Genomic DNA, 21,701 nt, shown 5'->3' with positions numbered 1-21,701 from the left:
TTATTGATTTTATTGACTGGTCTGTTAACTTCTGACATTGCAATAAAGTCTTATTTATTTGTATACAGAAGACTCAATTACATAGACACATATCATTTTAACAACTGGGTTATTTACAGGAGAACTGCAGCTTCATAAATAATACAGACCTGGGATTTCTCGAGCTGATGTTTATCCATTGTTACCCAAGGAAGGTGTGAGGGCTGTGCATACACCTCCGCACAGTCATTAGAATAGCATGACAATAGGCTGCTGGGCAGAAAGGGGCCAAGGAGCCAGCACGAAAGGACAGCAGTCTCAACCCAGCGACAATATTCAGTGAGTAACCCTGGGGTTGTCACATCCCAGAGCTGCGGAACAGGGCCTCCTCAATTTACGGAGTATGAGGAATTAAATCTAAGACAGTCCTGTCAGAGTAGAGAATCTGAGGAATTAACATCAGGAGAAGAGTTACAAGTTCATCATTATTCCTCTAGCTTTCTAGACAACTCTTCAAACTCACTCGTTTCAAGCTCTGTCAATACATCTAAATTAGGAAGGCTTTGGGGTTCTGAGATGCTAGTACCAAGAGCCTTGGATATAAAAGACCTTGGGACAGATATTTTGCAGCCAGAAGAGTCCTTTATAGATGCTTCTATGATACAATCTTCAACCCTTCCCTTGTCCTTTCATAACCAACCCTTCGACAAGATAGCTTACACTGTAGAAACCCAGTATTTTGAGATGCCAGAATTGGATGGCCCATCTAAGGAGTGGACGAAGGAGAAGCAGGTGGGAGAGCTAGAGAACTCACTCCAGGGCCTTTTCCAACCTCCCCAACAAAGCTGGAGCTCACCATCTAGGCCCTTGCAGGCAGGGTTAGGGGCTCCAAGAGGTTGGTTTGCCCTGGGCACATGACAGAATGCCTGGGAGAGTCACTCCTGAGGCAGAGATTACTTAAGAAATATCTCTCTAATATACAAATACTGGGGAATGTCTTGGGAACCACTATGGAAAGGAAGCTTTGTTCTAAGTCATCATTAAAGAGCCACAGCAGATACTTGTCAATCTTTTGAAAATTTATTTGGGATTCCAGCTGACCTGATGGAAATTTCCCAGAAAGTGCTAGAGAAAGGTCTCTATACAATGTTTGGCCCTCAGTGGTCAAAAATTACATTTAGAGACACAGTTCATGTTATAGTCATAAACCAGCAATGGTTTTAAGGATGTGGACATGTTGCTCCATGTCCTCCACAATCTAGCAACACTCTGGGACTAGAGTGAGAATACAGAAAATGAACTCAAAGATCAGTGATGTATCCCAGGAAGTTATTCAGGACATGTCCGTTTCATGTACTGGGAACCATCTTCCTGCCCCAGAAAAGTCGGAGTGTCCTTTCATTGTATTTCTCACTGTGAAAGATCCTGTTCCAGTGGCAGAGAGTGAGAACTCACATAGTGATTCACAGACAAGGACTTTTGAGACCCAACACTCTCTCAAGCCATGTTATCTTTCCCAGGCCAAGACTGACTTCTCAGGAGAGTTCAGCTGCTATAACATCTGCAGCTAAAAATAGCAGCAAAACTGGTAAGAAGTACACCCCAATGTACCTCCACCTATAGATTCAGGTGTCCTAAAATATACTGTCTGCCGGTGTTTACAATTTAATTGTGGTCATAAATTACGGGCCACTTTTGGGCCTTACCTTCTTATCTATCCACAGCTCCACCTGGTAAGCACTCCTGAAGGCCAAGGAGAGATAGGATGCATCTTGGCTTTTGCTTACAAACTGGGAAAAGTCTCCAAGTCCCAAGTTATCATAGAACAGACAGACCCATCACACCAAGGAACCCTGTATCACCATCACTAAGGAAAGCTAAAATCTATACTTGAGCTTCCAAGAGTCCTACTTCTACCCATTCAGAAGAAGTCCTACTTCTTCCCAGTCTCCTATACAAGTCCACATCAAGCAAAAGGAATAGAGCTGCCCTGACCTAGCAGGATAGGAGAGACAAACATTGTTGAGCCTGGGCACTGTGAATCTACTCGAATTCACTCTTTACAAGGGAGTCACTCTGAAAGCTATGGGCTGGATGAAAAGTGAGCTAGAGTGAAAGCCAAAAAGACCCATGATTCAAAATGTCTAATGAAAAGAATTACCAAGAAAATTACTGCACAAAACACAAAGTTCTACCCGTAACACTGAGTTCCTGTAGGGAACTATCAACCCAGTTAAGAAGGAAGAGGAATGGAGCACCTTAGACAACTACAGCCTCTTTAAAAAGACAAAGTAAAAAATCCTCCCGACCCAACTTTATTCAACGGCTTTTTCAGGGCCCAAAGCAGGCATTTCAAACAGCCCACAGAGTGACTTTTGCTGGGCACAAGCCTGAGGACAGGATAAGGCTAGACCACTTGTGGTCAAACAAAAACTGCCATTCAAAACAAAGAGTCAGAGACTATTGTCTATCAAGAGATAGCAAAGAGATAGGATGCCAGCTGTCAAGCTAAGGACAACTGATCCAACCTCAAAGCAGGAGAGCATAGTGTGGGAGAAACAGACCAGTTCAGGGGAGAAACAGATCAATTCAGATCAGCTCAACAACCAAAGAGACAGCTATTCTGAACCCATCCCTACCCAACTGCCCAAGCCCAAGGTTCCCCAAAGAAATACCACTCTCAAAACCACCTCAAGCAGACAGCCCTTGGGTACTTACTGTTCAAAATGACAGTAGCAATAGAGCTAAGAAAAACACAAATGAAATCTCTAGCCGAGAGGCCATGGACTCCAAAACAGGAACCAGAGTTCAGGCCCAAAGGGAATCCCACATGGCTCCCCTGAGTAGAGAGCCTCACACAGTCACCTTAAAGGCAAACCACCACAGCTTCTGTAGGGAAAGAACCCATGTAATTCCTCTGAAAGGAGTCTGTTCAGTCTCTCTGAGAGGATCCAACACAGTCCCTCTGAGAGGAGCCATCCCAATCATCCCAATCACTCCAACAGGAGCCATGGAAGTTCCTCTGATGTCACAGTTCCTCTGAAAAGAGCCATTGAAGTCATTCTCAGAGGAGCCATCCCAGTCTCTCCATAAGGAGCTACCAAAGTCCTTCTGAGAGGAGCCATCTTAGTCCCTCTGGGAGAAGCCCTCAGAGTCTTGAGAGGAGCAATCACAGTTTCACTGAGAAAACTGGTCAAAGGCCCTCTGAGAAGAGGGGCAGACACAGTCACTCTGAGAGGAGGGGACAGTCAATCTGAAAGGGGCAGACATGGTCTGAGAGGGGCAGACAGTCACCTTTGGAGGGGTAAACACAGAGAAAACCTATCCCAACTCTTCTGAGACAACCTGTCACAGTGCCCCTCAGGAGAGACTCAAGCACAGCTCCCTGAGGGAGAGGCCCAGACATAGTTTGTCTAAAGATTTCAAGAGTCACTCAAGGATGTTTCCTATGCCACCACACAAAGAACCCAAGAGGAGGGCACATTTGGCTCCTGAAGCTAGTGGATGAGAAGAGATCCGCCCCCGTTTTTCATTGACTTAAGTCTTCACCAAGCGACCCTTTCCTGCCTTGTTTCCTGCTCAGCCACTACTTTCAGTTCCTGTGCCCTCAGCAATTAAAGAGCGTCTGTGTCTCTCCACCTGGCGTGGGGAATGGAGGGTGGGATGGATCTGTAATTTCTCCAATAAATAAACGGGAATAATTGACCTCCGAATGCATCCAGATACTTGTCCTGGTGCTGGGTGGAGAATGGAGGGTGGAGGCATAGTAGGTGTCTCGCAAACACAAGATAGGAGAGGGCGGGGTTCTGCGGCCAGGTTAGGGTCTAGACCTCGCCCCCAGGCTCCCGCGTCCCTAGAGCGATCCTGGGGCAGGGTCTCAGTTGAGCCGGTGGGGCTCCTCACGTGACCCGCCCCTGCCCAGCCCCCTTAGAGACCGCTAGGCGGAAGTAGATGTTCAGAACGGGCCCCGCAGCGCAGACTCCACATCCGGGAGAGGAGAGCGGAAGTGGCGTTGGTCTGGCCGGAGCCCTTGGGTGAATTTGTTAGGCGTGGAGAGGGAGTGATGTCTTCCAGATTCGGTGCAGTACCCGCTGTGAGTTTCTCGGTTTGACTTACGCTTAAGGGGTAGCGCTTTGGAGCCCGCAACAAGCGGTCCCTCTCTTTTGTCCCATGATCAGAGTTGGGCTTAGCACAGCCCCTCATAGGCCCCACCCTTTAGGTCAGATCCTCCGTCCCTTTCTCCCCACCTGCCCTGTTTGTTACCACCTCCCTGGACTTAGCTCTTGGCCAGATTACCATTAGTTTCTATTCTTTTCACATGCTCAATGCCTGCTATATCCATTGTCCTCTTTCTTCGCCTTCCTTTTAGAGCCTCTGGGAGAGGCTTTTGGGAATGGGGGAGATGAGGGCTCCGGTGTTGCCACCTGCCTTGACTCTGTAGAAAGAGAGGATCACACACTCTTCCTTTGCCTTCTTATGTTTGAGGTAGTTGCCCGGGAGAGAGGAATTTCTCTGGGGGCTTCGAGGGATTCGTCTTTTTGTGGCCAAGGTTCATAGGCCCCTAGCATTCACTCATATGCTTGTGATTTACTAGACCCCGGGACCCACATCCTTTAAGCAGCAGAGGAGCACGAGGATCGTGGGAGCTAAGAAGTAAGTGAGGTTTTCTCAGGTCCGTTTATAATTGTGTCGCCAGCGCTATCCTTCTAAGTTCCTATGATAATGAAAACGTTCTGATTCGCATAGTCCAGTAGCGTAGCCACTAGCCACATAAGGTTTTGGAGCACTTGAAATGTGGCTAGTGTGACTGAGAAACTGAATCTTAAATAGCATTTAATTTTAAGTGCTTTTGATTTAAATAACCAACAGTAGCTAGTGTCTACCTGGTTAGACAATGCAGTTCTAAACCTAGCGTGGGGGAGAAAAACCTAGCTTGTGAAAGAAAAAAGTATGAATTATAATAAAAATGGGTTGTATGACTCAGTGTAGCTCCGCATTTCTTCAGATATCAAATATGCACTTACGAATACATTGTTGTACGTGGGAAGGACTGATGAAAATAGCTGTGAGAAGTCTTTGTATTTTCAAACTACTTGGCTGCAAGACTGGTCTGTTATTTTGTATACTAGATGTGCTAAACTTCTCCATATTAATACAGAAAAGATTCTTGTTAACCAAATACTCATTGGAAGGGATTAATTTATTCAGATAACATTTACTAAATATAATCTGCTTTGTGCCGCTGTGTAGTAGGTTAGGGATACAGACATGAAAAAGAGAACAGTCTACAAGGGGAGACGTAAATAGATGAACACAATATACTGTAATTAAATGTTTTTGAAGGGGAATTTAATATAGCCTTTGGGGAAAGAGAGTGATAGTTTGGAAGGGAAGGATTGCCAAAACAAGTCACTCCTCAACGGACTTGAAAGTCAAGGAATAATGTAGACAGCCAGAAGGAAGGTGTATTTTTTCAGATAAAGCATTGTGAGCAGGTGAAATAAGTTAATGGGATAGCAAGAGGTTAATTGTTAAAAAATACAAAGATTAGGGGAATACGGGGCATTACGATTAGCATACATAACGTGGGGAGGGTGCTCGGGGAAGGCAGTATAGCACAGAGAAGACAAGTAGTGACTCTATAGCATTTTACTATGCTGATGACAGTGACTAATGGGGTATGTGGTGGGAACTTGATAATGGGGGACATCTAGTAACCACAAGGTTGCTCATGTGATTGTATATTAATGATACCAAAATTAAAAAAATAAAGGAAAAAAAAATACAAAGATTAATGGTTCTCCTCTGTTAATCTGAATCAAAATTATTGGGGTTAGGGCATAGGAATCCTTATTTTCAACTGGCTTCCTAGGAGATTCTTGTTAACCAAATACTCATTGGAAGGGATTAATTTATTCAGATAACATTTACTAAGTATAATGAGGTTTGAGAACCACTGGTGAGATGTGAGACTAGAAGAGAGTAGTGGATAAAACTGGAGAACGTCAGCATTTATGGATTGGGCAGAATAAAAGAAGGCTACAAAGGATCCTCAAGTGAACTAAGATACTTTTCTAATGAAATCTAAATATTTCCATCTAAAGAATGAACTAGGGTCTCTTAAAAATTCTTAGTAGATCAGAAAGTTGAAAATAGCTTAAACTTTTCATCTTTGTGATCAGAAGCTGAAGCTTTAAGGTAGTGTGGCGCAGACAACAAATTAAAAAGTCACTACAGTTACGATAGTCATTGTTTGAACCAAAAGCTTTTTCTTGAATTTATGGGAAGGGAAGTTTGGAATTAATCTGTTTTTTTTACAAATAATCAAATGCCCTGATACGATAGGTAGGAATTGTTTTTGTTGAGTCTTTTAAAAATAAGAGACCTGGAGGGAGGGATTCTCTAGCTACCTTGACTTAATCCTCAAGATGTTAATCATGCTTATCATATGAATTACTGATTATATTTTGCTATGCTCATGCTTATTCATGAGAGGGGATATGAGTGTTTCTGACTCCCACACTGACAGTAAAGAAATTCCCTTGAGGACCATTTCCTAAAAGGAGTCACATGGGACTTGCCTCCTATTAATTGGCCTGTTGGAACTATCAAGTCTTCCTACTAGAGATTGTTCCCATTGTTTGGGATGGTGAGTTTTGACCTGAGAAGATCTCCCATTCCCATTAAAAACTTTTTTGAGGTATAAATGAAGTACAATAGACTGCATATTTATAGTACACAAAGGATACAGTAAGATCAACTTTGACATATATTAAGTAACCATGAAACTGTCACCACAATCAAGATTACATTTCTTTGTCTCCTGAGGTTTTTTCGTGTCTCTTCACATCTATTCTTCCTCCTGCCCCTACATCCAGATACCACTGACCTGTTTTCTGTTACTGAACAGTGGTTTCCATGTTTTAGGATTTTATATAAATGAAATCATACAGTATATTCTCTTTTTGCATGATTTTTTTCACTTAGAATAATGATTTTGAATGAAAAATAGTTTTTATTGCTGAACAGAATTCCATTATGGATATACTATAATGTACTTAGCTATCTACCTTGATGGTCATTTGGGTTATTTTCCATCTGGGGGTATTTCAGTAAAGCTGCTGTGAATATTCATATACAAATCTCTGTGTGGAAAAATGTTTTCATTTCTCTTGATAAATACCTAAGATGGTATTTTCTATTACGATGGTATTTACCGTAGTAGGTTGTTTGGGGCCTTATGTCAGGAGTATATTTAACTTTTCAAGAAACTGTTTTCCAAATTGGTGGTATTATGTTCCATTCCTACCAGTAGGGTATGAAAGTCAGTCTTCAATTTTAGCTAATTTAAGGGGTGTATAGTGGTGTTTCATTATGGTGTTTATTTTCATTTTCCTGGTGAATAATGATGTAGAACATTGGTTCATGTTTGTATTGGCCATTTGTATATCTTTTGTGATGTGTCTGTTCATATCTTTTGCCCATTAAAAAAAAAATTGAATTGTCTTACTATGGAATTGTAGTATACTTTAAAAATATATTCTGAATACTGTTATTTTGTCTGATATAAGTGCCTTGATTATTTCCTCCCAGTCTGTGGTTTCCATTTTACTTTCTCAATATGTCTTTTGCAGAGCTGAAGCTTTAAATTTATCATTAAAATGATAAAAAATTTTCATAATTTTTTCCTTTTTTGTTTCATGCTTTTTGTATTCTGTTTAAGAAAACGTTGCCATCCCTGATTGTAAAGATTTTCTACTGTTTTCTTCTGGAAATTTCTAGGTTTTACATTTAGGTTTATGGCTTATTATGCATAAGGTGTTGCGAGGGTTAATATTAATTTTTTCCCATTTGTATATGCAGTTGTTGAAAAGTCTTTACTTTCCCTATTCAGTTGCCTTAGCACTTTGTCAAAATCAATTGAACATATATATATATATGTGGGTCTGTTTCTGGACCTTCCTTATTCTGGTCCAGTGATGTATATATCTATCTTTTTTTCATCACTGAACAGTCTTGATGCTGTATACAGCATTAGAGTAAATCTTGAAATCAGATATGGTAATGCATCTAGCTTTCTTCTTTTCAAAATTGTTCCAGCAATTCTAGGAATTGCTGATTCTAGAATCAGTTTTCGAATTTCCATAAAAAGCATGCTGTGGAGTATTGATTGATATATTGGATTTATAGATTATTTTGGGGAGAATTTCTATTTTAACAATATTGAGTTTTCTGATCTATGAACATATTATATTTTTCCATTTCTTTAGGTGTTCTTTAATTTCTCTCATCAATGTGTTGAACTTTTCCATTATAAAATCTTGGATGTCCTTTTTTGATTGGTTCCTAGGTAATTTATGTGTTTTTATGTTACTGTAAATGGTATTTTTACAAGTTCCTTTTCTGGTTGCTTGTTGCTAGTACCTAAGAATACAATTGATTTTTGTTAATTTTTTATCATGCCACTTGCTAATTTCATTTTAGTTCTAATTGTTATGTGAGATTGCCTTTGTAAACATAATCTTGCAAGTAGGGGCAGTTTTACTTTTTCCTTTTGATCTTTATGCCACCCCCTTAAAAAAAACTTTTTTGCAATGGTATTCAACAGTGGAACCCTCTTGGCCTGGAGTTTTCTTTTTGAGAAGATTTTGATAACAAGTTCAGTTACTTTAATAGATACAGAGCTTTTCGGATTTCTAGTTTCTTCTTGTGTCAATTGTGTTTTTCTAGAAATTTGTTCATCCTAATTTGTCAACTTATTAGCATAAAGTTGTTCAAAGTATTCTCTTATTTTAAATGTATGATCTGTCATAAAACCACTTTCATTTTTGACATTGGTTATTTGTGGTATTTTTTGTCTTCATCAGTCTGTCTATAGGGTTGTCACTTTTACTTATTGCCTGTTTTCTAATTCATTAATTTCATGTATCTGTCCTTTGTATTTCTACTTTATTATATTTTTCCTTCTATTTGGATTTTTTTTGCTTTTTTTAAGGTATCTTAAGATGGAATCTTAAGTCAGTGATTTTAGATCTTTTTAAAATTATTTTTCAGTTGAATACAGTTTATATTTGGTTTCAGATGTGTAACTTAGTGATTCATCAATCACATACATTACTAAATGCTTACCGTAAGTGCAGTTACCATCTGTCACCATACAAAGATATTACAATATTATGAGCTATATCTCCTATGCTGTACTTCCATCCCTGTGACTAAATTATAATTTGAAGTTCATACCTCTTTGTCCCCTTCACCTATTTCATCTGCTTCCCCCACCCACCGCCCTGTGCCAACCATGGTAACCAAACTGTGTTTAAGGCTCTATTTCTGTTTTGTTTGTTTTATTTTTTGGATTCCACATATAAGTGAATCCATACGGTATTCATTTTTCTCTGACTTATTTCACTTAGCGTAATACCCTCTAGGTCTATCCATGTTGCTGCACATGACCAGATTTCCTTTTTTTTTTAATGGCTCAGTAATAGTCCATTGTATATATGTACCTATCTTCTTTTTCCATTTGTCTCTAATGTACACTTTGGGTGCTTCCATATTGTGGCTATTGTAAATAAAGCTGCAGTAAACATAGGGGTCCATATATCTTTTTGAATTAATGATATCATTTTCTTTGGGTAGATTTCTGGAAGTGGAATTTCTGGGTCATATGTTATTTTCATTTTTAGTGTTTTGAGAAACTTCCATACTTCCATAAAGCCACTTTCCATAGTGGCTGCACCAATTTGCAACTCCATCAGCAGTATGCAAGGGTTCCCTTTTTTCCACATCCTCACCAACACTTGTTATTTCTTGTCTTCATGATACTAGCCATTCTAACTAGTGAGGTCACACCTCATTGTAGTTCTGATTTGTATTTCTGGGGCATCTTTTCATGTGCCTACTGGCCATCTGTATGTCTCCTTTGGAAAATGTCTATTCAGGTGTTCTGCCCATTTTTTAGTCCAATTATTTGTATTTTTGGTGTTGAGTTGTATGAGTACTTCATGCATTTTGGATATTAGCCCCTTATCAAATATATCATTTGCAAACATATTCTCCCATATAGTAGGGTGCCTTTTTGTTTTGTTGGTGGTTTCCTTTGCTGTGCAGAGGGTTTATAGCTTGATGTAGTACCGGTTATTTATTTTTGCTTTTGTTTCTTTGCCTGCAGAGGCATACACAGAAAAAAAATTTCTGGTGTTGATGTTAAAGAGTTTACTGCCTATGTTTTCTTCTAAGACTTACAGTTTCAGGTCTTATATGTAGGTCTAGAATCCATTTTGAGTTTATTTTTGTGTATTGTGTAAAACAGTGTTTTTCCACACAGCAGTATAAATCCTTTCAGGATCCTGGACCAGTTTCAATGTGTGTATGTATGTGTATGAATAGGTCTTCCCCTCAAAACACACCAAGCAATTCTGGAACACCCGCAGGGTGTCTAAGAACTCAATTCTGACGCTGTCTGCCCAGAGAGAGCACCAGATTCCCCAGGTTGAGGGCTCTGTCCTATAAGACTGCCCTCCACCCCCCACTCCAGATGCCAGTCAAAAGCCCCAGGTTGTACCCTGTGCTTTTGACCAACCCGCTACTGATTGAAGGTTCCCATGACCTCCCCCTTAGGTTTGATTAATTTGCTAGAGTGGCTCAGAACTCAGGAAAACACTTTTGTTTACGAGTTTAATAGAGAATAACATAAAGGATACAACTTAACAGCCAGATGAAGAGACTGATACATAGGGCAAGTTCCCAAATAAAGGAGCTTCTGTCCTCATGGAGCTTGGGGCCTGGCTTAGTTGTGAATGGAAGCTTTCTGGTTCCCCAGCCTAGAAGCTCTCTCTGACAAGAGAAGCACCATGCAAGCAAAAGAAATGCTCTTCTGGGGTTTTGTGAGGGCTTCATTGCCTAGTCATGATTGACTAAATTACTGGCCATTGGCTAAATTCAGCTTCAGGCCCTTGGGTGGGGTACAAAAGTCTCTCATTAACAGGACAAGACATCTGTTTAACCTTTAAGGCTCTGAAGTGTTTCAGAACTGTGGATGAAGACCAGATATACCTGGGAAATATATATTTGGTCATCTGAATGACCAAATACGTATTTCTTATAACTCATCATATTGCACTGTTGGTGTTCTAGGAGTTCTATGGTTTCAGGTCTTATATTTAGGTCTGGAATCCATATTGAGTTTATTTTTGTGTATCTATAAGACAATGATTCAGTTTATTGTTTTGCATATACCTGTCCAGTTTTCTTAAAACCATTTAGTGAAGAGACTGTCTTTTCCTCATAGCATATTTTTGCCTCCTTTATCATATATTAATTGACCATATAGGTGTGGGTTTATTTCTGGGCTCTGTATTTTGTTACATTGGTCTGTATACCTGTTCTTGTGCCATATAATAATGTTTTGATTACTGTAGCTTTGTAGGACAGCTTGAAATTAGGGAGTGAATAGTTCTAGGTTTGTTCTTTTGGAAGATTGGTTTGGCTATTTGGGTTCTTTTGTTGTTCCGTAAACTTTTAAAATTATTTTCTCTAGTCAGTGAAAAATGACAGTGGTATTTCGATAAGGATTGCATTGAATCTGTGGACTGCTTTGGGCAGGATGGTCATTTAACAATGTTAAATCTTCCTTTCCATGACCATGGAATTAGTTTTCCTTTTATTTGTATTCTCTTCAATTTCTATCATCAGTGTTTTATAGCTTTAAGAGCATAGGTCTTTCACTGCCTTTGGTAGATTAATTCTTAGGTATTTTATTCTTTTTGATGCAATTGTAAATGGGATTATTTTCTTAACCTCTCTTTCTGCTACTGTATGGTATATAGAAATGCAACCAATTTCCATACACTGATTTTGTGTCCTGTGATTTTACTGATTTCATTAATTGTAATTGGTTTTTTTTTTTGGTAGATTCTTTAGGGTCTTCTATATATACTGTTATGTCATATGCACATAATGACTTCCTCACCAATTTGGATTCCTTTTATTTCTTTTTCTTGTCTGACTGTTGTGGCTAGGACTTTAAGGACTACATTGAATAAAAATGGTGAGAGTGGGCATCATTGTCTTGTCCCTGATCTTAGAGGAAAAGCTTTCAGCTTTTCACCATTGAGTATGATGTTAGTTGTGGGTTTGTCATATGTGGCCTTTAGTATGTTGAGATACACAAGTTTTTATTGTTGAGAGTTTTTATCATGACTGGATGTTGAACTTTGTCCAGTGCTTTTTCAGCATCTCTTGAGATGGTCATAATGGTTTTTATCCTTCCTTTTGTTAATGCGGTGTATCACATTGATTGATTTGTGGATATTGATCCATCCATGCATTCCTGGGATAAATCCTGCTTGATCATAGTGAATGATTTTTTTTAATGTGTTTGAATTCAGTTTGCAAATATTTTGTTGAGGATTTTTGCACCTATGTTTATCAGGGGTATTGGTCTGTAATTTTGTTTTTTTGGTAGTGTCCTTGTCTGGTTTTGGTACCAGGGCCCATAGAATGAATTTGGATGTTTTTCTTCCTCTTCAGTTTTTTGGTATAGTTTAAACTTCTTTAAATGTTTGGTGGATTCACCTGTGAAGCCATCTGGTTCTGAGATTTTCTTTGTTGTGAGCTTTTGTTTACCAGTTTTATTACTAATAATTCATCTGTTCAAATTTTCTATTTTTTCCTGGTTCAGTCTTGGAAGATTGTATGTTTCAAGGAATTTATTCATTTATTCTAAGCTGTTGTCTTGACCTGAGGGTTTCAGCTCTGAGCAAACAAGTTCACTATGGATTCAGTGAGACTGAGAAATGACAGTGGAATGTTTTTGGGGTAAAAGGGTTTATATTTGGCTTTATTCTGGTGGTAGGTCGAGCACTAGAATCACATCTGCATCCAGCAGTCTGCAGGTCCATAATCCACATCCATCTCTGCCTCCACCCAGAGCACTGGGCAGAGCTCTTTAAAACATAGTGACTCAGTCAATAATAGCTTATTGCCTCTGGGTGTGGAAGTATTAGCCTAGCAGCAGGCCAGTTACATCATCAAGTAGTTTAGGGTCAGGTTAGGATCACCGTCATGGGAATTTACATATTCCCTGCAGTTCAATTTGTTGGCATAATTTTTCATAATACTCTCTTATAGTTCTTTGTATTTCTGTAGTGTTGGTTGTAACTTCTCTTTCATTTTTCATTTTTAAAATTTGAGTCCTCTGTCTAATTTTCTTGATGAATCTAGCTAAAGATTTATCAATTTTGTTTATCCTTTCAAAGAACCAGCACTTAGTGTTATTGATCTCTTGATTGGTTGTTAGTCTCTTGTTTATTTCCACTCTGATTTTTGTTATTTCCTTTCTTCTACCTTTGGACTTTTTCTTCTTTTTCTAGTTACTTTAGATGAAGGGCTAGATTGAGATTTTTCTTTTTTCTTGAGGTAGGTCTTTAATACTGTAAACTTCCCTCTTAGAACTGCTTTTGCTGCATCAGGAAGATTTCTCATTGTTATGTTTCTGTTTTCATTATTCTCCAAGTATTTTTTGACTTCCTCTTAATTTCTTCATTGACCCTTTCATTGTTTAGTAGTATGCTGTTTAGCCTCCATGTGTTTGTGCTTTTTCCAGTAGTCGATTTCCAGTTTCATACTGTTGTTTTTGGAAAGGATGCTTGGTGATTTCAGTCTTCCTAAATTTATGAAGACTTGTTTTGTGGTCTAACATGTGGTATGCCCTGGGGAGTGTTCCATGTTGTCTTGCCAGTGGGTTTCAGCCCTAAGCAAGTTCATTATGGATTCAGTGGGACCAAAGAATGACAGTGGAACGATCTTGGGGTGAAAGGGTTTATACCCAACATTATTCCCATGGTGGCAGGTCAATCAGTCACTAGAATCCCATCCACTCAGAGTGAGTCTGCATGCAGCAAGCCGGTCTCTGCCTCTGGGTCTCTCTGCCCTTGCAGCCATCTCAGTCTCTTGTCCTTTTTGCTGCCGCCACTCCAGTATCTGCTCTCCTGCAGCCAGTCACTGTGTCACCCAGAGCACTGGGTGGAGCTCTTTATATTAACGTATTGCCCACACATGTGTAGTGAGCTAGTCACCCAGGGTCAGGTGAGAATCCTGGCCATAGGAACCTTCAATTTATCCACACATGTGCACTTGAAAAGAATGTTTTTTAATGTAATGTTCTGTATATAATAGGTGCGTTTGGTGTAATGTGACCTTCAAAACCACTATTCCCTTATTGATTTTCTGTCTGGATGATCTATCCATTGAAGTAAGTGCAGTGTTAAAGTAAGCTATTACTGTATTATTCTCAGTTTTTCCCTCTCTGTTAATTTTTGTTCTATGTATTTAAGTGCTCCTCTGTTGAGTGTGTCAGTATTTACAATTGTTACACCTTTCTGGATTGAGTTCTTAATCATTATATAATGTCCCTCTGTCTTTTAGTACAGTCTGTTTTAAAGTCTATTTGTTTGATATAAGAGTTTCAACTCCAGCTTTGTTTTATTCTATTTAAATTGAATATCTTCCCCAGTTTCAATCTGTGTGTGTCTTTAGGTCTAAGTGAGTCTCTTGTAGACAGCAAAAAATTTTTTTATTCTATTCAGTCACCCTGTGTCTTTTGATTGAAGCATTTAGTCCATTTACATTTAAAGTAATTATTGATAGTTATATAGTTACTGCCATTTTGTTCAATGTTTCCTGGTTGTTTTTGTTCTTTTTCAATCTTTTCTTCCTCTGTTGCTCTTCTCTCATGAATTATGACTTCCTTTGGTGTTATGTTTGGATTCCCTTCTCTCTCTTTCATGTGTGTGTGTCTGTGTGTGTGTGTCCATTATAGGTTTTTGGTTTGTGTTCACTGTTGAGGTAGGTCTTTAATACTGTAAACTTCCCTCTTAGAACTGCTTTTGCTGCATCAGGAGTGGAGTCCTTATATGACATTCTGTGTATGTAGCACTCTAGGATAAATTGATTGTCACTTAAGTTCAAACACATTCTAATAGTACTACATTTTTTACTCACCCTCATCCACATTTTATGCATATGATACTTTCTTTTATGCTTTTTTATTTAGTGACTCCCTTAACTAATTTTTAGATGTAACTGATAATACTTTTGTCTTTTTGACCTTCATACTAGCTTTTAAGTGATTGATCTACTACCTCTGGTGTATGTTTGCTTTTATCAGTGAAATTTTTGCTTTCATGTTTTTCTTGCTTCTAGTTAAGGTCTTTTCTTTTCCTCTAAAAGAAGGTCCTTTAACATTTCTTGTAAGGCTTGGTTAGTGGTGGTGAACACTTTTAACTTAGGTTTATTTGTTAAGCTCTTTATCTCCCCTTCCATTCTGAATGATAACTTTGCTGGGTAGATAGGTCTTTTTTTCTAATAGAAGCATTTAGGGCTTTAAGTTTCCTTTAAGTACTGCCTTAGTTGCATCCCTCAAATTTTGATATGTGTATTTTTGTTATTAACTTCAAACTATTTTCAAATTTTCCTTGTGATTTCATTTTTGATCCATGAATTCTTTAGAAGTGGATTGTTTAATTACCAGGTTTTTTATTTCAGACATTTTACTATTCTTGACTCTTAATTTAATTCCAATTTGGTCAGATAATACATGTATGATTTTCATCTTTTTTAAGTTTAAAGTTTATGGCCCAGCATATCATCTGTCTCTGGGATTTTACAATGTGCATTGGAAAAAATTGTATATCCTGTAGTGGTAGGTTATAGTGTTTTATAAATGTTGACTAGAGCAAGGTGGCTAATAGTGTAGTTCAGATCATCTGTGTCTTCACTGAATTTGTATCTGGTGGTTCTATCAGTTCCTGAGAGGAAGAGATCTTAGAATTTTCTGCTAAGGTTGTAGAATTATCTATTTCCCCTTTAATTTTATCAGTTTTGCTTTGTATTCTTTGAGCTTCTATTATTAGATACATAAAATGAGTAATTATATCTTCCTGATAATTAATTATTATTATTTTTATTATGAAATGTTCCTTTTTATCTTTGGCAATACTGTTTTCCTTGAAGTCTATTTTATTTGATATTAAAGATACTAATCTCTGTACAGCCTTCTTGTGTTTGCTGCTTGCATGTTATAATTACTTCATCCATTTACTTTATATTTGGAGTGTGCCTCCTGTAGATACAATATACTAAGGTATTGCTTTTTTATTCATTCTTTCAATCTTTGACTTGTAACTGGAGTGTTTAGATCATTAACATTTAAATTAATTATTGATATGGTTGTATTTAGTTCTACCATTTTATTATTTGTTCTCTGTACCCTGTTTTTTGTTCCTCTATATCTTCTTTTGGATTATTTAAAGGTTTAGTAGCTCATTTTATTTGATTTTTGGCACTGTCCCTCTCATTTTTTTTAGTGGTTGCTCTAGGAATTACAGAATACATTCCTGTCTTCACAGTCTATTTAGAGTAATTTTCTACCACTTTGTCTAAATGCAGAAGCTTCACAACCATATAGATTCCTTTAACCCCCTCCTGCTGACCATAAATTTAAAGCTATCATGTATATTACATCTACTATATTGAAGACCTTACCATATAATGTTAACTTTTTGTTTCATAGAGTTCTCTGTTTCTACCTAGCTATCTGCCATTTCTATTGTCTTTCTCCAGTCTTAAAAATCCAAATTTCTCTCTGGTATCATTTTCCTTTAGCATTTCTCAGGGAGCGGGTCTGCTCACAACAAATTTTCTTACTTCTTCTCATTTGAAGAAACAAAATACTCCTAAAGGATATTTTCACCAAATACAGAATTTTGCATTGACAGGTCTTTTGTCTCAACATTTAAAAAGCATTGCACTGTCTTCCTTGGTTTCTTTTGAAAAACCCACGTTCATTTGAATCACTCCCTTTATATAATATGTCACTGTTTTCTAGTTATTTTTTAGATTAAAAAATCTTTGCTTTTAAACAGTTTTGTTAAGATGTGTCTAGGTGTATTTTTCTTTGAGTTTATGCTATTGAGTGTTGAGGTATTTGAATATGTAAATTTGTGTCTTTCATTAAACTTGAAGGATTTTCCACCGTTATTTTTTTTTAATGTATTTTTCTGTCTCAGTCTCTTTCTCCTCTCCTGGGATTATAAATACACTTAAGTTAAACCTTTGATATTGATCCACAGTTTATTGGGGCTCTGTTGAATGTTTTTCAATCTTTTTTTCCTCTTTGCTCCTCAGATTGAATAATTTTTGTCGATCTGTCTTTGAGTTCATAGACTTGGCCTTGGTCATCTCCATTCTATCACTGAAACTATCCAGTGATTTTTTTCCCTCCAATACTGTATTTTCAGTTCTGGAATTTCTTTTGGTTCTTTTTTTTTGTTAAAATTTTCTACAGATAATTTCTACCTTTCCTTCATTTCAAGTGGGTTTTCCTATATTTGGTGGAGCATAGTTATAATAGCTGTTTTAAAGTCTTTGATAACATTGGGATCGACGTTGAGGCTGACATCTGTTTATCATGGTCAGAATCCTTTGAAAACTGTTCACATTTTCCTGGGTCTTAATGTAATGCATAATTTTGGAATTTAATATGAGGATTGTGAATGCTCTTTGTATAGACTCAGGATCTTTTTAGAATCTTATGTTTTTACCTGTTTAGGTTCAGACCACGTGTTCTCCTGCCTCTTGAGAGCATTCATTCAATCTCAGTTCTATTCTTTTAGTCTTTGCTATGATGGTTTAGGTCTGTCTTGTATAGGAAATAGATCAGAGGTTAGTCTGAGACTTTTTTCAGGTATTTCAAATCTTGGTTCAGTTCTCCAAGCTTTTGATACATTGTTTTGGGCCTTTCTCACACTAGTAACTCAGGGGTGAGTTAGAGACTTGCACAGTTTATTCAAATCTTATTTCACTTTTCAAAGCCTTTACTAAGCTAGTTTGGTTATACTCCATGCATACATAGCTCAGGTTAAGGTGTGACTTTTGTGGATTCATACACAAAATTATGGGATTACCTTCTTTGCCAGTCTCTTCTCCAAATTCACCTACATTCTCTAATCTATCGTAACCCCTTTTTCTGGTTTCTCTGGCTAGAAAAATGGAGTTTCTATTGGAATTTAACTGTCCATGCTGCTCTGCAAGTCAGTCCACCCTTATTGCAGAGACACATGAGGGGGCGGAAAACTGGAAAATAGACCCTGTGTGTCACTTCTCCCAGGTTTGACTCCTCTGCAAAATCCACCTGCTTTTATTTACTTTTCAGTCCAGAATTTTTAGTTATAATCCTCAGAAGGGGTGGACTATAGTGGATTTATGCTGCCATGCCCAAACCAGGACTGCTCTGTATTAAATTTGTAATATTGGACCTCATGTACAGAGAGCTGAAATCATACTTCCCTGTTTATAGCATATTGACATCATCAGTCCCTGTGATTTTTTTTGTTTTCCCTTTCCCCATTTCTTTCCCTTTCCTCCCAGAGACAACCATGTTAACAAGTTTGACATTTGTTCTTAAATATGTATGAATTCTTGTAAAATAGCCAGCACTGTTTAATGTGTGGTTGTTTTTAGTTTACTTAATTGACATTGTACTATAGCTCTTGTTCTGTTTATCTTTTCATTCAAGTGTGCTTTTCAATTATGTTCCTGTCTGTATGTGTAGAAATGGTTTATTGCTTCTAACAACCACATAATATTCCTTGGTATGCTTCTATCACATTTTATTTACGTATTTTCCTTAAGAAGAGTCACCTGTGTTACTTACAACTCACTGCTATCACGAATCTCTATGTGTAATTCTTTTCTTTTGGTTACCATTGATCTACAGTTACGTGAAGAACATTATGTTTAAAAGGCTCCCCCCTTTACCAAGTCCCCCCCACAAACCCCATTACAGTCACTGTCCATCAGTGTAGTAAGATGCTGTAGAATCACTATTTGTCTTCTCTGTTGTACAGCCCTCCCCATGCCCCCCCCCACATTATACATGCTAATTGTAATGCCCCCATTATTTTTCCCCTCTCTTATCCCTCCCTTCCCACCCATCCTCCCCAGTCCCTTTCCCTTTGGTAACTGTTAGTCCATTCTTGGGTTCTGTGATTCTGCTGCTGTTTTGTTCCTTCAGTGTTTCCTTTGTTCTTATACTCCACAGATGAGTGAAATTATTTGGTATTTCTCTTTCTCCGCTTGGCTTATTTCACTGAGCATAACACCCTCTAGCTCCATCCATGTTGTTGAAATGGTAGGATTTGTTTTCTTCTTATGGCTGAATAAAATTCCGTTGTGTATATGTACCTCATCTTCTTTATCCATTCATCTACTGATGGACACTTAGGTTGCTTCCATTTCTTGGCTATTGTAAATAGTGCTGCGATAAACATAGGGGTGCATCTGTCTTTTTCAAACTGGGCTGTTGAATTCTTAGGGTAAATTCCTAGAAGTAGAATTCCTGGGTCAAATGATATTTCTATTTTGAGTTTTTTTAGGAACCTCCATACTGCTTTCCACAGTGGTTGAACTAATTTACATTCCCACCAGCAGTGTAGGAGGGTTCCCCTTTCTTCACAACCTCGTCAACATTTGTTGTTGTTTGACTTTTGGATGGTGGTGATCCTTACTAGTGTGAGGTGATATGTCATTGTGGTTTTAATTTGAATTTCTCTGATAAATAGCGATGTGGAGCATCATTTCATGTGCCTGTTGGCCATCTGAATTTCTTCTTTGGAGAACTGTCTGTTCAGCTCCTCTGCCCATTTTTTAATGGGGTTATTTGCTTTTTGTTTGTTGAGGTGCATGAGCTCTTTATGTATTTTGGATGTCAAGCATTTATCGGATCTGTCATTTATGAATATATTCTCCCATACTGTAGGATACCTTTTTGTTCTATTGATGGTGTCCTTTGCTGTACAGAAACTTTTCAGCTTGATATAGTCCCACTTGTTCATTTTTGCTGTTGTTTCCTTTACCCGGGGAGATATGTTCATGAAGAAGTTGCTCATGTTTATGTCCAAGAGATTTTTGCCTATGTTTTTTTCTAAGACTTTTATGGTTTCATGACTTACATTCAGGTCTTTGATCCATTTTGAATTTACTTTTGTATAGGGGGTTAGACAGTGATCCAGTTTCATTCTCTTACATGTAGCTGTCCAGTTTTGCCAGCACCGTCTGTTGAAGAGACTGTCATTTCCCCATTGTATGTCCATGGCTCCTTTATTGTATATTAATTGACCATATATGTTTGGGTTAATGTCTGGAGTCTCTGTTCTGTTCCACTGGTCTGTAGCTCTGTTCTTGTGCCAGTACCAAATTGTCTTGATTACTGTGGCTTTGTAGTAGAGCTTGAAGGTGGTGGGGAGCGAGATCCCCCCCACTTTATTCTTCGTTCTCAGGATTGCTTTGGCTATTCGGGGTCTTTGGTGTTTCCTTATGAATTTTTAAATTATTTTTTCCCGTTCGTTGAAGAATACTGTTGGTAATTTGATAGGGATTGCATCAAATCTGTATATTGCTTTGGGCAGGATGGCCATTTTGACGATATTAATTCTTCCTAGCCAAGAGCATGCGATGAGTTTCTGAAGGGCCCCCACCAGTAAGATGGCGAACTTCTGGCTTCTCTTCAGGGTCCTCAGTTCCCGCCGGCGCCACCTGAAGCCCAATCACCTCTCGCCCCCCTCCCAATCCCAGCACCTAGCCAATAGCCACCAGCCCCGTAGAAGTAACACCACAATCACCCCATGCCCCTTCCTATATAACCCTGCACCTTTCCCTAATAAAGCGGAATTCTCCGGTGAATTGCTGCTGTGTGTCGCTCCTTTCCTTTCATTGGTGCCGAAACCTGGGAGACGGGACACCCCAACTGGGCCCTGTCTTCCCCCCAACACCAGCAGCAGCATGCCCTTGTCCTCTTTTTCCGGTGCTGGCTCATCACACTCACCACTCCTCCCTGGCCTTTAGGTAAGTTTTCCCCCAGAGTGGGCCACTCTTCCCCGAGCTATCGCAGTGCCATTGACTATGATCGTCCAGCAAGGCTCTGACGCTCAGGGACGACGAGGGAACTCTCCCCGCCTCTGGCCTTCACGGCTGCAGCAGACCCTCAGGCCCCCCTCCAACAGCCATAAATTGCCGCCTCTGGCCTTCACGGCTGCAGCAGACCCTCAGGCCCCCCTCCAACAGCCATAAATTGCCACCTCTGGCCTTCACGGCTGCAGCAGACCCTCAGGCCCCCCTCCAACAGCCATAAATTGCCACCTCTGGCCTTCACGGCTGCAGCAGACCCTCAGGCCCCCCTCCAACAGCCATAAATTGCCACCTCTGGCCTTCACGGCTGCAGCAGACCCTCTGGCCCCCCTCTAACAGCCATAAATTGCTGCCTCCGGCCTTCATGGCTGCTGCAGACCCTCAGGCCCCTCCTCCAACAGCCATAAACCCTGCCTCAGGCCTTCACAGCTGCGACCCTCAGGCCCCTCCTCCAGCAGCCATACATGAGGTGACTCCTTTGTGGTGAGAACGCTCCCTTTTCCCCCTTCCTCCTTCCGTTCTGTCTGCCGAAATCCGTTCCGTCTGCTGAAAATTCCTAGCGCTAGGTACCTCGTGACTCCCGGCACTCTGCCTTTTTAGGGAAGTCTGGGTGACAACCCACACTTACTAAGAAATTCCGACTCGTATACGAGTTTCCGCAGAACACCAAGGATCATCAGGGATGCCCTTTGTCTCCTTGCCGTCTGCCTCCGGTCCGAGGATTTCCGTTTGTCTTCCCCTGTTTATCTCCTTCT

At 39.2% G+C, this 21,701-nt stretch overlaps 1 protein-coding gene and 1 pseudogene across 7 annotated transcripts in view; both read left to right on the top strand.

Annotated features, from left to right (window-relative positions):
* The first annotated feature begins 167 nt into the window (after window positions 1-167).
* LOC140844716 (spermatogenesis-associated protein 31H1-like) lies at window positions 168-2,491 on the top strand (annotated as a pseudogene).
* Window positions 2,492-3,916: 1,425 nt separating this feature from the next.
* Window positions 3,917-21,701, top strand: part of ZNF512 (zinc finger protein 512) — a 52,294-nt gene continuing 34,509 nt past the window's right edge. For 4 of the 7 annotated variants that reach the window (XR_005058817.2, XM_037009423.2, XM_037009422.2 and 1 more), the window contains exons 1-2: window positions 3,917-4,072; window positions 4,574-4,632. Coding sequence is in view for 4 of the 7 variants with exons in the window: in XM_037009423.2 (XP_036865318.1) it covers window positions 4,043-4,072; window positions 4,574-4,632 (89 nt within the window). In the remaining 3 variants the exon portion in view is untranslated. Of the gene's footprint in view, window positions 4,073-4,573; window positions 4,633-21,701 lie in introns of those variants that run through there. The other 3 variants (XM_037009424.2, XM_037009425.2, XM_073215127.1) reach the window with 3 other exon arrangements.

The sequence above is a fragment of the Manis javanica genome, chromosome 1, assembly GCF_040802235.1.
Source record: "Manis javanica isolate MJ-LG chromosome 1, MJ_LKY, whole genome shotgun sequence".
Taxonomy (NCBI): domain Eukaryota; kingdom Metazoa; phylum Chordata; class Mammalia; order Pholidota; family Manidae; genus Manis; species Manis javanica.
This window is presented reverse-complemented; position numbering and strand designations above follow the sequence as displayed.